The sequence below is a fragment of the Vitis vinifera genome, chromosome 12 (assembly GCF_030704535.1).
Source record: "Vitis vinifera cultivar Pinot Noir 40024 chromosome 12, ASM3070453v1".
NCBI classification, from domain to species: Eukaryota; Viridiplantae; Streptophyta; class Magnoliopsida; order Vitales; family Vitaceae; genus Vitis; species Vitis vinifera.
The window spans coordinates 5,452,051-5,464,650 of NC_081816.1; the positions used below are offsets into that span (position 1 = coordinate 5,452,051).

The 12,600-nt window shown below is 37.2% G+C and overlaps 2 protein-coding genes and 1 non-coding gene across 5 annotated transcripts; all 3 read right to left on the reverse strand.

The window, feature by feature from the left end:
• Positions 1-651: 651 nt before the first annotated feature.
• LOC100255102 (fimbrin-5) lies at positions 652-8,494 on the reverse strand. Of its 2 annotated transcripts, none has more exons than XM_002268482.4 (15): positions 8,252-8,494; positions 7,600-7,746; positions 7,320-7,490; positions 6,756-6,994; positions 6,496-6,667; positions 6,328-6,366; positions 6,081-6,149; positions 5,869-5,985; positions 5,007-5,218; positions 3,683-3,838; positions 3,415-3,614; positions 2,390-2,547; positions 2,206-2,302; positions 1,864-1,955; positions 652-1,286 (listed from the first exon to the last, which is right to left on the reverse strand). In XM_002268482.4, exons 2-15 carry the CDS (start codon positions 7,684-7,686, stop codon positions 900-902), a joined length of 2,196 nt encoding a protein of 731 aa, XP_002268518.1. In that variant the 5' UTR covers positions 7,687-7,746; positions 8,252-8,494; the 3' UTR covers positions 652-899. The 2 variants fall into 2 exon arrangements, with proteins under 2 accessions (XP_002268518.1, XP_059597290.1); XM_059741307.1 differs by lacking the exon at positions 8,252-8,494 and adding an exon at positions 8,064-8,191.
• A 170-nt stretch (positions 8,495-8,664) lies between these two features.
• On the reverse strand, positions 8,665-8,738 carry TRNAI-AAU (transfer RNA isoleucine (anticodon AAU)). The gene has a single exon. It is a non-coding gene; the product is annotated as a tRNA-Ile (tRNA).
• Positions 8,739-10,151: 1,413 nt separating this feature from the next.
• Positions 10,152-12,318, reverse strand: LOC100256792 (fasciclin-like arabinogalactan protein 7). Of its 2 annotated transcripts, none has more exons than XM_002266857.5 (2): positions 11,985-12,318; positions 10,152-11,138 (listed from the first exon to the last, which is right to left on the reverse strand). In XM_002266857.5, exon 2 carries the CDS (start codon positions 11,080-11,082, stop codon positions 10,318-10,320), a length of 765 nt encoding a protein of 254 aa, XP_002266893.1. In that variant the 5' UTR covers positions 11,083-11,138; positions 11,985-12,318; the 3' UTR covers positions 10,152-10,317. The 2 variants fall into 2 exon arrangements, with proteins under 2 accessions (XP_002266893.1, XP_019079388.1); XM_019223843.2 differs by having other exon boundaries at positions 10,152-11,176; positions 11,985-12,174.
• Between the last annotated feature and the right edge of the window lie 282 nt (positions 12,319-12,600).

A 12,600-nucleotide genomic window follows, 5' to 3' on the forward strand; every position in this document is an offset into this window, starting at 1 on the left:
TCATATATGGAAAACACTTTGCAAAGGTTTACCACCATCACAAGGTTATTGAATCGATCAGTATCATGAACTTATAATAGTCTTCCTGTCAAGCATACATTTGGTCCAAGGAAATAGGAATGAAAAGAGGGTGGGAATGAGAATGGTGAGAATGGAGGTGTTACATGGAAATAGTAACGAAAAGGGGCGAGAATGAGAATGATGGCATATTATAATACCATGTAGAAGAAAAGAATCAGAACTCTAGCAAAAGTGAGACTTAGTTTTCATACTATTTATTTTCATTCTAAAATACAATCCAAACACATTAATGAGATTAATGAGAATGAAATTGATTTCGCATTCTCATTCTCTATTACAACATTCCGAATGTGACTGAAGTAACTTCTAAGCATCATCCTTCACCCAGGAGAAATTGGAGTCAGGCATAAGTAATCTTGGTAGGGGTCTAGGCTGTGAGAATTGAGCTTTAAGATTTCACTAAATTGCATGGCCCTATATCCATCCTCAGATGAGTCAACAAATAGATCCATGATGGCTTAGCTTGACTTGAGCACTAGTCTAAACACTGTTTGGAAGTAAATAAAATAGAGAATGTTACAGGTACCTGGGTTGATGATAATTCTGTGTCAACAGAAGTAGCAAGATCTATAACCCAAACGGACTCCTCACCTTTGTTATTCATTGTGATCAATGTAAGTATCATCAAAAGAATATATCAATCAAATCCAAACTCTACATAACAAAAATTTACAAGGCCTTTTCTCTATTCTGTCCCTCTACTGTGGTTTACAAGCTCATTTAAGAACTCTATAGCATAAATGATGAGCGACCTTTCCTGTTTTCTTGGAAGGACAAAAGGATTCAGAAAAAAAAAAAAAAATTTGGCTAAGTTTTAGTCATTCTCCATCAGGTGTTTCCTCTTTTTCAGCCCCAGGAGTTGGTTCCTCTTTTTCATCCCCAGGAGTTGGTTCCTCTTTTTTGTCCCCAGGAGTCGGTTCCTCTTTTTTGTCCCCAGGAGTTAGTTCCTCTTTTTCATCCTGTGAAGCAGGTTCCCCACTTCCTACATGTGGGGAGAGAGCAGAATCTGAAGCAGCAGCATCAATGGTCAAATTGGACTCCTCAGCAGCCAGAGCAGTTTCACCCTCCCCATCCAGTTCTGGAGAAGCATCAGGAGTTTTGTTTTCTTCATTCAGGATCGACTCTAACTCTAATTCACTGCCTGGTTGCTGCAGGCTCCAGTACATGATGCTTGCCGTTAAGGTGAGGATCATCTTCTGGTTAACCTGTTATAGAGATGCACAGGAGAAAAACTTGAAACTCAAACCAAGTGATGTATCAATCCAATAAAAGTGGTATGCCAATTTCTCAAAAGATCCAATTGATATCAGGATAATTGCAGTTTTAGGAAGGAAAATATGAGCAGGTGTCTGTTGAACCCAGCTCACATGGTACTCACTTATATCCATCATCTTCACTTACTCTTCAGACAGTAGCTGAAAGGTGGAATTATAGAACTTGGTCTGACCCATTACATCAATCAGTTCAATGGCTGAACTATTTACTGGTTCATACCACTTGATTATATACTAAAATTACTAAAATGATGCTGAAGTCCTAGAAGTTTATTCATGTCTATTTGACATAGGAACTCCACATAGTGGAGGGATTAGATAGGATCCTTGGTATCTAAATTACCAGGTCATTTTCTCAAATTGAGAGGCAAAGATTTATAATCAGAAATCTTGCTGACCTGTACTAGCCACAACAGTATGCAGAAGATAGGGCAGAAACACCCCAAAAAAGGGGGTTAAAAATTGCCAGACTTCAGAGATGTAATTAGACAAGCTCATCAAAACTTACCTCCATGATGTCTTCAGGCAGCAAGAAAAGAGAACACCCAAGCTTTCGCGCAACACTAATTATATATGTTGCATTCAACTTCTTGTCCTCATCTGCATATTCAATTACAATAGAATTCTTTTTTGTCAGTTTATCATGGATAGAAGATATCATTCCACTTGGACATGAGTTTTAAGGTCATCCACTCTGAAAAGCCAGAAAAAAAAAAAGTTGCACAATTGGTGCATGCATTTTCTAGTGAAATGAAATGATCTTAATGTCCATAATCTATGCCCAAAAATAAATTATTTCAGCTCAAGAACTATGAAAATCAAAATTTCCTTGTTTTCTATAATGACGTACCACTTTCACCCTTTGTAATAAGGTTCCAGTTGACAACCCTTGGCTCCACAGCACTAAGAAGCTCAAGGAAGAAAATCCCATTCGAAAGGTTCTTGTCCTAAAAAAGGTTGTTGCATCAAACACCTAACAATCAATCATCAGTTAAATTTACTATAGCATAAGAAGTCAATGCATGGAAGATTACCTTAAAGCTTTCCATTTGAGAAGTCCTGCCTGCTCTCTTTACTTTGTTGTTTGCCCAATTTAGAATGACAGCATCTGTTATCTCCTTTCCTTGGGAGTGAGATCTCAAGTTTTTCAGTAGTTGGATCATAGAAAACCTCATCAGCTGCCACAGGAAAGCTGGAGCAGGAGAAAGAGATAGAGGTTAAGGAATTGAAATTTCCTTTGGTCAACAGTTGAAGTGCCAATATGAACCATAACCTAGTTCAATTTTTATATTTTTTTACTAGGACGCAAACTGGTAAGAATATTTAGAGGGCAAGAAATTATTTCAAAAATTTCAAGATACGGATTATGCAATGAAAGCTAAGCAAGTCAGAAGAGCAAAAGAAAATGAAGAGGTCCTTATGTCAATCTAAGGCAAGAGGGCCTACTAATGTTCTTTGAAACATCCATAGGTTATGGCATTATCATGGGAAATGTTTGTTAAGCCCAATCTTTTTGCCATCAAGACTGAAGAACTGACAATGGGGTCAGATAAGTAAATTGTGGTTCAATGTAATCTGACGAAGGACAAAACTTTCATGTGCACAGCCAGCCATCTCCAAAATATAAATAAAAACATAAAAACCAATAGAAAACAGATATAATCATGTCATATCAGTATATTGTATACATTCATATGCTTGCTCAAACCATTTTGAAATTTCATCTTGCCAATCCAAACTCTAGTTTCATATTTGAGAAGACATATCCAAAAGCAATTAGATAGCCTCATTAGTTTCTAAAATTAGCCATTCAGTTAATGAGGGATGGATTTGAGTATGCAGTTAGTTCACAATAAGAACAGTAAACTCACTGCCCCTGCACAACTTTCCTACAATATAACTTAAAGCTGAACAACTTCAACTAGTACATTAACAAATCATGTATAGCCAACAAAGAATACAAAACCTAGATGAATAAATTCAAAGGGGCAGAACTAACAAGCCAGATAATAGTAGTTGGTGGAGGAATAAAAAGTTCAATATGACTTCGATCACTTACCTAATATGAGCTTCTTATTTCCTTGCACAAAATCATTTCCAGCTACATTGACAAGGGAGAATTTTAATTGTTTCCCAATCCTTATAATTTGGTTGCAATTCTCAACTTTTCTAAATGGCATCTTAATAGGAGGCTTTGATGCTTGCTTCCAGTGAACTGATCCTGGAGAAATTTTGTCAAGAATTTCCAAAAGAACCCACCTGTATGCATGGGGTAAACATCAGGTTAAAATGGGCTTAATATTGTTGCAAAGAAACAGAAGTCTTACCCATTTCTGACATCCTCAAACAGATTATTGCAATATGTACCAATACCATGACTGTTAATCCATAGTCGAAAGCATCTCTCTTCCCTTGAAGTTTGTGCATCATCTGTCATCATCTCAGCGAAGGACATCTTACTGCTGTCTGCAGACAGGCCATTTCTGCATAAAAGATTGATACAGTGTTATCACTAATTCTTGCACTTACTATTACAAATGCCCTAAAATAAATGTCAACAAATATGACAATTTTAATAATAAATAGTAAAAAATATCCAGAGAAAATTGTTTGGCGATTAAGTTGCACAGAAGGATGATAAATCAGGAGAAGCTCCCATGAGTTTGTACCAGATGGCTATTCAAGAAATGGTGAATGCATTAGTGAGGGAGGACGGAAAGCAGCTAACAATGGTTCATTGTGTATACCATGTGGCACCAATGAATTTTACAACCCATTGTTTCAACCAGAGAAACTAGTTTTTCTTGAAGGAAAATCACTTGGTAGATTATTGTAGACTCAATTGGTTAATTTCTTTCTAATTTTTCTCAGTTTTCTTTTTCCCAAGTCAGCTTGGAAGTGGCTCATTGAATTAATTGGACTAAACACAAACAAAAATGAGCATACTACAGGACAGCTCCCACCAATGGTTTTAAGACAAATACTGACAATAAAATAACATAATCAGAATTAGTTTTTGTTATTTGATTCTTGCTTTTTCCTTACCACATGTTAAGAGACTGACCCATTCCATTTCCCACCAGACCCATGTAGATAAATTAGCAATGCAGTAACATAGAGATCCCCCATAAAACAAATTGAATTACATATAACAAAATTATCGTGTTATGATACGATAAAACTGATATTCAGGTGTTGAGATTTCCATAGCAGAATCAGTTTGTATGGGAATCAAGAAGACCATGAACCCAACATATGAAAGGAGCAACAACCATAATTTCCAAGTAAGAAGTTCACTGGCATATTATCAACTTCTACTCTTGCAAATGAAAAAATCAGTTTACAAACATAATATTGACTTCTATTCTTATCATTGAAAAACGGTGTAAGCCCATGGCTCAATCTACAAAGTCTACAAGAGAAATGCTTTCCTTGAAAGAAATTAGTACTAAAATGCACATAGACGAGGCAAAAGAACTTTCAAAATTCGTGGAATATTGGCTGTCATTTTACCTTGAAATGAAATCACAAATATAAATTGGTATAGGTTATTAGTTTTCTAGCATTACTTGTTTAAACCAGTACCAGTCTTAAGATGAAAAAAATTACAAAATCTGCAAGCATAAAATAAATGAAAGGACAAAATTTCACCTGTGATGGAATATCTGTGCAACAAATGCAAGATTTAGATTTGTTGAGCCCTCAACAATGTCCTTTGGAGTGACATATTGTTTGCAATCCAATTTCTCTGCATGTTCAATGATCATTTTTGCTCTTTCATTAGGATCCTTAGTATCCAGTGTGGAGGTGTTACAGTGTTCTGGTGCAAGAGCATTAAGCAGGTAAGCATAAGCCTCCCCATCCTGCAAGTGTATAAGCTTAGAATGTCGTAAGAGGGAACAGATGATGCAATTATGAAACAGATAGAAGCATGAGTTAGATGTGATGCATGCTGTCTTATAAAATTCTGGAAAAAACTAAATATTTACCTAGATGTTGAGAGCAGATAAAGGGACAGAATGAGAGAATCATTTTTTTTTTTCAAAAAGTTTCTTCCATTTCATGGACTTGTAGCTTGGAATTCAGGTTATCATCTGTGAAAAATGCATTTATTTTTTATGATAAGAAACAAAAGTTTCAGTGCATTGTGAGTACAAACATAATTCCAGAATCTGCATATAAAGGTAAAGCTACTTTTAGATGCTTCCTAACACGCTTGCAAGATGTAGGAGCAATAAGATGTCAACAATGGAGTTAGGGAAGTGAAGTTTATAGCAGAAGTCACCTCATGTAAAACTAAGCTCCTACAGCCACACTAAGCATTCAATTTTATATATTGTTCTACCATTATTAATTTACAGCAATACTTTGTAGAGAAGCTTGAATCAGATTAAGGAGCACAGTTCTCCAAGCGATCAAGTTTCATAAAGTTCTTAATTTAAAGAAAATCAACTACTCTTATTACTGAAATAAACCAACTAAAAACTTGCAAATAGGCAAACATTTTGCTTACCTTCAGATCAGAAGAAAAATTTGTAACAGGTTTCTCATAGCCTGCTTTCTTCAGATGAAAATTCATCCATTTAAGCAAAAGCTTTTCTGGGGCTAAACCAATAAGCTCCTCCACTTCCTGCAAAATTTGACAAAATTGTAAACAAAATGGTGCCACAATTTGTTCCTAAGGAAAACAGTGAAAGAAGGAAAAACCAATCAACATCTCTTCACCTTGCTGTCATCCACCAATTCAACAAGTTCAGGAGTCTTCTTCAAGTTAAGATCGGCTAACAGTTGGATCTGATATTGCCACAATATGAAACACAACAAAATTAAGGGTGAAAGAACTTGAGAACCAAATCTTCATGCCTCTGAAGTTTAAATATGATTGTTTTGCTTCTCATGGTGTTCTTCAAGGTTACTATATTCTAAGAAAAAATATCCTGTAATCTGAAAAAAGAGAATTCAGGCGAAATACCTTGATTATTTGAGAAATCAATCCAACCACCAGATGGTGCTATAAACCAACAAATTGGGACAAAAAAAATAAAAATAAATAAATAACAGACTCAGAAATCTTTAGACTGCCAAAGAAGATATAATAATAGAATCCAAAAGATAGCTGGGATTTGCTCATGCAACTTACTCTTCCTTCTACCAAGTCTTGTGTACCAATATTAACTACAGTGCATCCAATAGCCTTTGCAGAGTTGAGGCAAAGAGTATGGTTCTCATTTCTCTCCCAAGGGTTAAGGATCTGTTTAGTATTAATGGCTCGTTCATCTATTGTCCCGGGAACAGCTACATTGATAAGCTTACTGCATCAAATCAATAAACACATCAACAAACAAAAACCATCTATCTACACAGGGAATTAGAGAATTGTAAGCAATCCTGCATATCTACCAGAGAAGAACTCCATCTTTTGCAAGATCAAATAAATCATTTGTAGCAGGATCTAATGGAAGATATTTCTTCAAGAATGGATCTTCTCCCAAGTAATTGTTGATATGAGCAACATACGAGGCCCTCTCTGATTCGCTAATAGTGTGGAGAAGGGTGGTTGTTGTGGCCTTGAGGAATGAAGATGAATGTCTCGTACCCCCCAGTTTTGCAGTAGCTCGTGCTTGTAAATTCAGGTATACCTGCTCATTAAGAAAATCCTACTAATTGGTTCTTTTACTTTCCACTTATTAAATCAGCTTTTCATACCCTACCACTTAAAATCTACTTTTTCATCAATCAAACTCGAAGTCTATGAAAAATAACTTCAGAAAATAACAAAAACTTGTCATTTTGAGCAGCGCCTGCCCACGCCAAAATGCCACTAATTGTTTTTTTTTCAGTTTCCACATCCACTTCCTTAAAAGCTCCAATTGATCCACTAAACAAGAAATATATAAAATTTTCAAAATCCAGAGAATGAAAAAAAAGGAAAATCCATGAAACCTCCATCCTCTGGAGACTCACCCGAAGGAAGGATTCGAAGTCAAGTTCATCGTTCATGTTAGAATAGGACTCTCCCAATATAGCCCTGATCTCCACCTCAGTAAGAATTTTACCTAAATCCTTTAACTTAACCATGACTGGCAGCAAATCTTCAACCGTTAGTTGACCTGATTGATTCCTTGCGGAGAGAAACTTCAAATGCACGCATTCCATATGTTACCCAAAAGTTGCCAATTGATGGATAATCTTCCCAAAATTGATAAAAAGAAATCAATATCCATAAAATTGAGAAAATCCTTACTTTAGATTTGAGGCCACGGAGCTCCACTTGGGTGAACTGGCTTTGGAGCCATGGATCAGAAACAATAACACCCACGTAACCAGACATATTTGCTGTTGATTTACGTGAATCCTCAACGCGAAGAAGAAAACTAATTACCCGCAAGAACTGTATCAAAGTCTCACCAAATTAAAAAACAGAAAAATGGATAAGAAACGCCACACATGAAATTCAATAACCAAACACTGGAACGAAAACACAACTTCAGATCCATATTCGTGTAAATGAAGAAAACCCATTTGAGGAATCATACTGGAAATGTAAACTAACGTGCATGCATGTCAAACGTCACCTTATCTAATTGATTCCACTAAGGAACCAAATCACCAACCGTTTGGTAGCCGAGAAAACTGAAGGAAATCGAAAGGAATAACGTTTTTGAATGTCATATTACGCGCTGTAGTTCACATACGATAAAAACTCACCTTTCCGAAACCAAATAGTCACATTGTGCTCAAACAAAAATCAAAGACTTAAAGCTTGAGTTCTCTGTGCTTTTTTTTAACTTTCTCGCCTACCAAACGGAGGGTAAGAGAAACTGAAAATCAAAGACAGAAGAGGTAGGTTTGAGAGAAAATAATCAAAACCCACGTGGAAAAATGATGAAACGAACCTGGGAAACGTAGAGAATCGCGATATATTTAAGGGTTTTCTCATTCTTTGATAGCTCTGCCTTATTTTTCAGATACTATTCATTGTCTTCTTCATCTTCAAAATGAAGAGGGAGAGGAGAGAGAGGAGAGAGAAGAGAGAAAAGCGTATTGCCTTTCGGAAGCGCGAAGACTGTGCTTTCTTGCCTTCTCTCTCATTCAATTTCCGTGAGGCACGGCCCCGCACCACCACCACCTCCTCCTCCTCCCATAGCAAAAACGACGTCACTTTGGAAGTAAAGTCCACTTGGCATATCAGCATCACACGTCAGCATTTAGGGCTGGCCGCTCATGCCACTATGTTCACCTCAACAAATAAAAATAATAAAAAATATTTAATTAAATTAAATAAAACCAATATTATAAAATATATTTTTGGCCCATGCAGGTCTCGAACCTGCGACCTTCGCGTTATTAGCACGACGCTCTAACCAACTGAGCTAATAGGCCATATTTTTTAAATAAAAATCTTTATAAATATTTCCTCTCACTTAAATGTAATTTAGAGTATTGGATTAATTAACCCTGCTCCTATCAAACAATCCTTTGAAGTTATTATTAAATAATGAAAAAAAGACCAAAAAGAAAATTTAAAACAAAAATTGTGCAATCCCTTTTCTCCATTTGTTTGAAGAGTCATAACTTTGTCAGGTAGTCACGCAACAAGAAGAGTCCATTGGTATTATGACAGAGTCCACAAACTTAAATAGGAGAGGCCCACATCATGCAAAATCTGCCTACGAGAATTTGCAACAATCGTACTTGTGCTAGGCATCTTGTGTTGCTTTGGCACTTGATTGCCTAACTTGTGAGAATATTTATTGACACATCAAGGTCTAAGCAGCTCCATTTTATTGCTGAGAATGGCGAACTCCACCAACTCCAACAGGCTTATAATCTCAACTCATACATGTATATATGAAGATGGCAAACTCATCCCATGTCAACACTAGATGTATGCATTGAACTGCTGTTAATTGTTTGTTTTTTGGTCCAATCCAAATACGAAAGGCTACGTCTACATGAAAGAGGGTGAACCGGTACAAATTATATCAAAGTTAATCCTAAATACAATTAGAACTCCATCTCTTTAGCCTCATTACGTCTGCATTAGAAGATAATTGTAATATCCTACATTGGATACAGAAAAAAATTCCCAACACTATATATGTAATAAACTTCTCTTAACTACGCAAGTTGTGAGGATTTATTGAGTCCAAAAGGGCAGGTCATTATACTATCACAATTTGAGAATTCAAAGATGAAGAGTTGTAAACTGCCAGTGAGAAAAGCAGAAAAGGAATAGACAATAAGGACGTGAATAGCATTGCAGAAATTTCCATAGTTAGGTAGGATTTCAAAGTATGATGTGAGGGGAAGGTTTGGTAGGGAGGGATACCACATTTTTGTCAAAAACTATAGTCGTGTGCATATGTGATGATATATCATGAGACATCAGCAATTCACTTTCATTACAGAGAATTGGAGGTCTTTTTTACTGTTTCTCTCATGAGTCCCATCCCCAAGGACACCAACCAAATGTATGGGGGAAGATTCAGTGAAAAGCACTATTTAAACTGCAGTTTGTAAAGCTCATGCCTAATTATTTACAACTTAATGCTCTTGTATCCTGTCAAAGAATCAGGGAAATTCCCATCATGAGAAACAACCTTAGCAGAAAGCTAAAGCAGATAACAGATGACAAAAAGACCATTCAATTGGTGATCATATGCCCTTTCACAGTTGGACTGTAATGAACTTAAATGGTAGCATGTTACAAGTTTGAATATATGCTGGAGATGATGATTGTCTCGAGAGCACAAGGACTGGATGGAGAACATGGAGCATATAACCATTCCCAAATGAAAACCATAGCACAAACAAAATGTCATTGAAATACAAGTAGTAATTAATACAAGAAAACTCACATTCTCATAGTTTCAGTAACATATGTAATCAAAAAATGGCTTGAAATCAAAGCAATGGATATACCCTCTTCATATAAATTAAAGACTTGACAAATCCTCTCTTATAAGAACAAGACCAGCCCACCTGAAATGGCCAAAACCATCTGGCTCCAAACACCCAAGCTGATTATCCTATAGGAAGAAGATGGGGTTGAAGATGCTCGAGGAGACCCAGCCTCATCTGAGGCAGTTGGAGCATCTGCAGCAGGGCTAATGTCCGGAGCTGGTGCTGGAGCTGGGGTAGGAGGAATGTCGGTGCCAAAGATTGCTTCAGGGAGAAGGACCTTATCAACTTGATACACAGCCACAGGATCTGTCGAATGCACGCTGCTACTCACCTTGGTGTTAGTCCATCCTGAGCCAATGTGGACAGTCCCAGAGACATCTGTAAAATTCAAAGTGTACTGCCCACCAGCAAATGTACTAACAGGGCTTAGTTGGCTGAGGTTCTTGAAGTCTGCTAGAGAGTAATAGTGTGCCAAGGCATGGAAAAGGAGGAGGGATTTGAGTTGGTCTTCAGTGAGGTTGGATAGAGAAGGCTTTTTAAGAGATTTGAAGGCATCATCTTTAGGCACAAAGATGGTAATTCCTTCTTCAGTATCATTGGCTTGGTGTTGGAAGGTCTCAATGACTTTGGTGGACACAAGGTAGTTAAGGAAGGTGTGGAATGGACCAGCTACTGAGAGTAAATCAGTAAGGTTCACATATGGTGGTGCCGGTGCTGGGGCAGGAGATGGACTCAGTGAGGGAGATCCAACCATTTGAGCATAGGCTGATGAAGAGCAGAAAAGCACCAGAGCACAGATAACCATGAAAATCCTGGCCATTTTTTCTTGTATACAAATTTAATGTATCTTTTACAGTGACCAGACTCTCCAAATTCCTGCAAGAACCAAAACCCATCCACGGTTAGATCCAAACCTGTCAACACAAACCCGTCAGTTAAAATCCAACAAGCAGCACACAGTGTGAGTTGAGAAACCCCTAAATTTCCCCCAATTTTGAAATTCCATTTCCAAAGTCTGATCAAAATCCTATTTTTTTCCCCTCCCCACTGCACTAGAAAGAGTTTTCTTTTTCAGAAACCCAACCCACCAAATCTCTGCAAGAATCAAATAAAAAAAGAAAAAAGAAAAAGAACACAATCAGCATCATGAATAGTAAACCAAAGGGAAAAATAGATCTTGATGGACTCGTTCCAACAAAAAGCAAGTCAAAATAAGGAAGCTCATTGCCATCAGAGAGAGAACATTTAATAATACAGTAAATCAGTGACAAAGATGAGAAGGAAAACGAGACTGAAATGTGAAGACTATGAAACCATGAATTGCAAGCAAAAATCAGTTGAAAGGTGACTCATTTCCTGGTCTGGGAATTTCCCCACAAACCCAACTTGTTAAAACCCCCACACCACCGGCAAAACCAGATCAAACTCCCATCTCTGCAAGCATCCCATATTTTTCTCCACAATGTGTTTGCTTCCCCCATTTTCCCACACCAGAGGTTTCCCAAGAAAACCCAGCCCGCAAAACCTCTAAAACAGCAAGAAAATGCAGCTACAAAGTAAACAGATCCAGATCAACTCACCCAAAACCCACACTCAGGGAAAAAAGAGAAAATACCCATCAACAAAAAAGAACAAACAAACAAACAAAAAATCACCAAAGCCCCTCAACATTATCCAAGAGCAGCACACAAAATCATAGGGAAGAGGCTGAAGAACGCTAACCTGACTAAGAGGAATTCAGAGAGAAGTGGTGGTGGAGGATGATAATGCAATGGAGAGCGAATCGTGGTGGGCAGACTATATAAAGATGGATTTATTAGGAGGATAACACTATTGAGTGGGGGTGTTGGCAGCTGGTGAAGGGAAAAAGGTGGAGTAGTAGGTACAAATTACATGGGTGCACTTCTAACCTTGGATGGTTCTTCTGCCTTAAGGTGAAATAAACTATACTTTATTCCAAAAGACTTTTTCAGGAAGAGAAGCCATGTATTGTAGGGTGAGATTTCCAAATCGACTTCCCAACTAATTATTTTTTTATATTCTTGAGACACCACCCTTGCACTCTACCCTACCATTATCACCATCTCTTCACTCATTTTCTCATGTTCTCATCTCTTGACCATTTCCATTTTGTTGGGTAAGTACTCAAAATGCGCTTTGCCGATGATCATATCAAGTGGGTATATGACAAAATATCAATACAAAAATGCTACACTGGTCAAGATTCATAATTTGGAGTATTTTATGGGTTTTTTAAAGTGGGTATATAGCAAATTAGCCATACAAATACTCACAATGGGTTGCCCTATTCATTAGGATCCTCTTTCATACTTACCTA

Excerpts from the sequence above, each read along its gene's own strand:
- LOC100256792 (XM_002266857.5), bottom strand. The coding sequence starts at position 11,082 with ATGGCCAGGATTTTCATGGTTATCTGTGCTCTGGTGCTTTTCTGCTCT.
- LOC100255102 (XM_002268482.4), bottom strand. The coding sequence starts at position 7,686 with ATGTCTGGTTACGTGGGTGTTATTGTTTCTGATCCATGGCTCCAAAGC. Across the intron at positions 5,219-5,868 it reads ATTTTTCTTCTGATCTGAAG|GATGGGGAGGCTTATGCTTA; the intron begins GTAAGCAAAATG and ends ATACACTTGCAG. Across the intron at positions 1,287-1,863 it reads TGCCTGAAGACATCATGGAG|GTTAACCAGAAGATGATCCT; the intron begins GTAAGTTTTGAT and ends TCTCTATAACAG.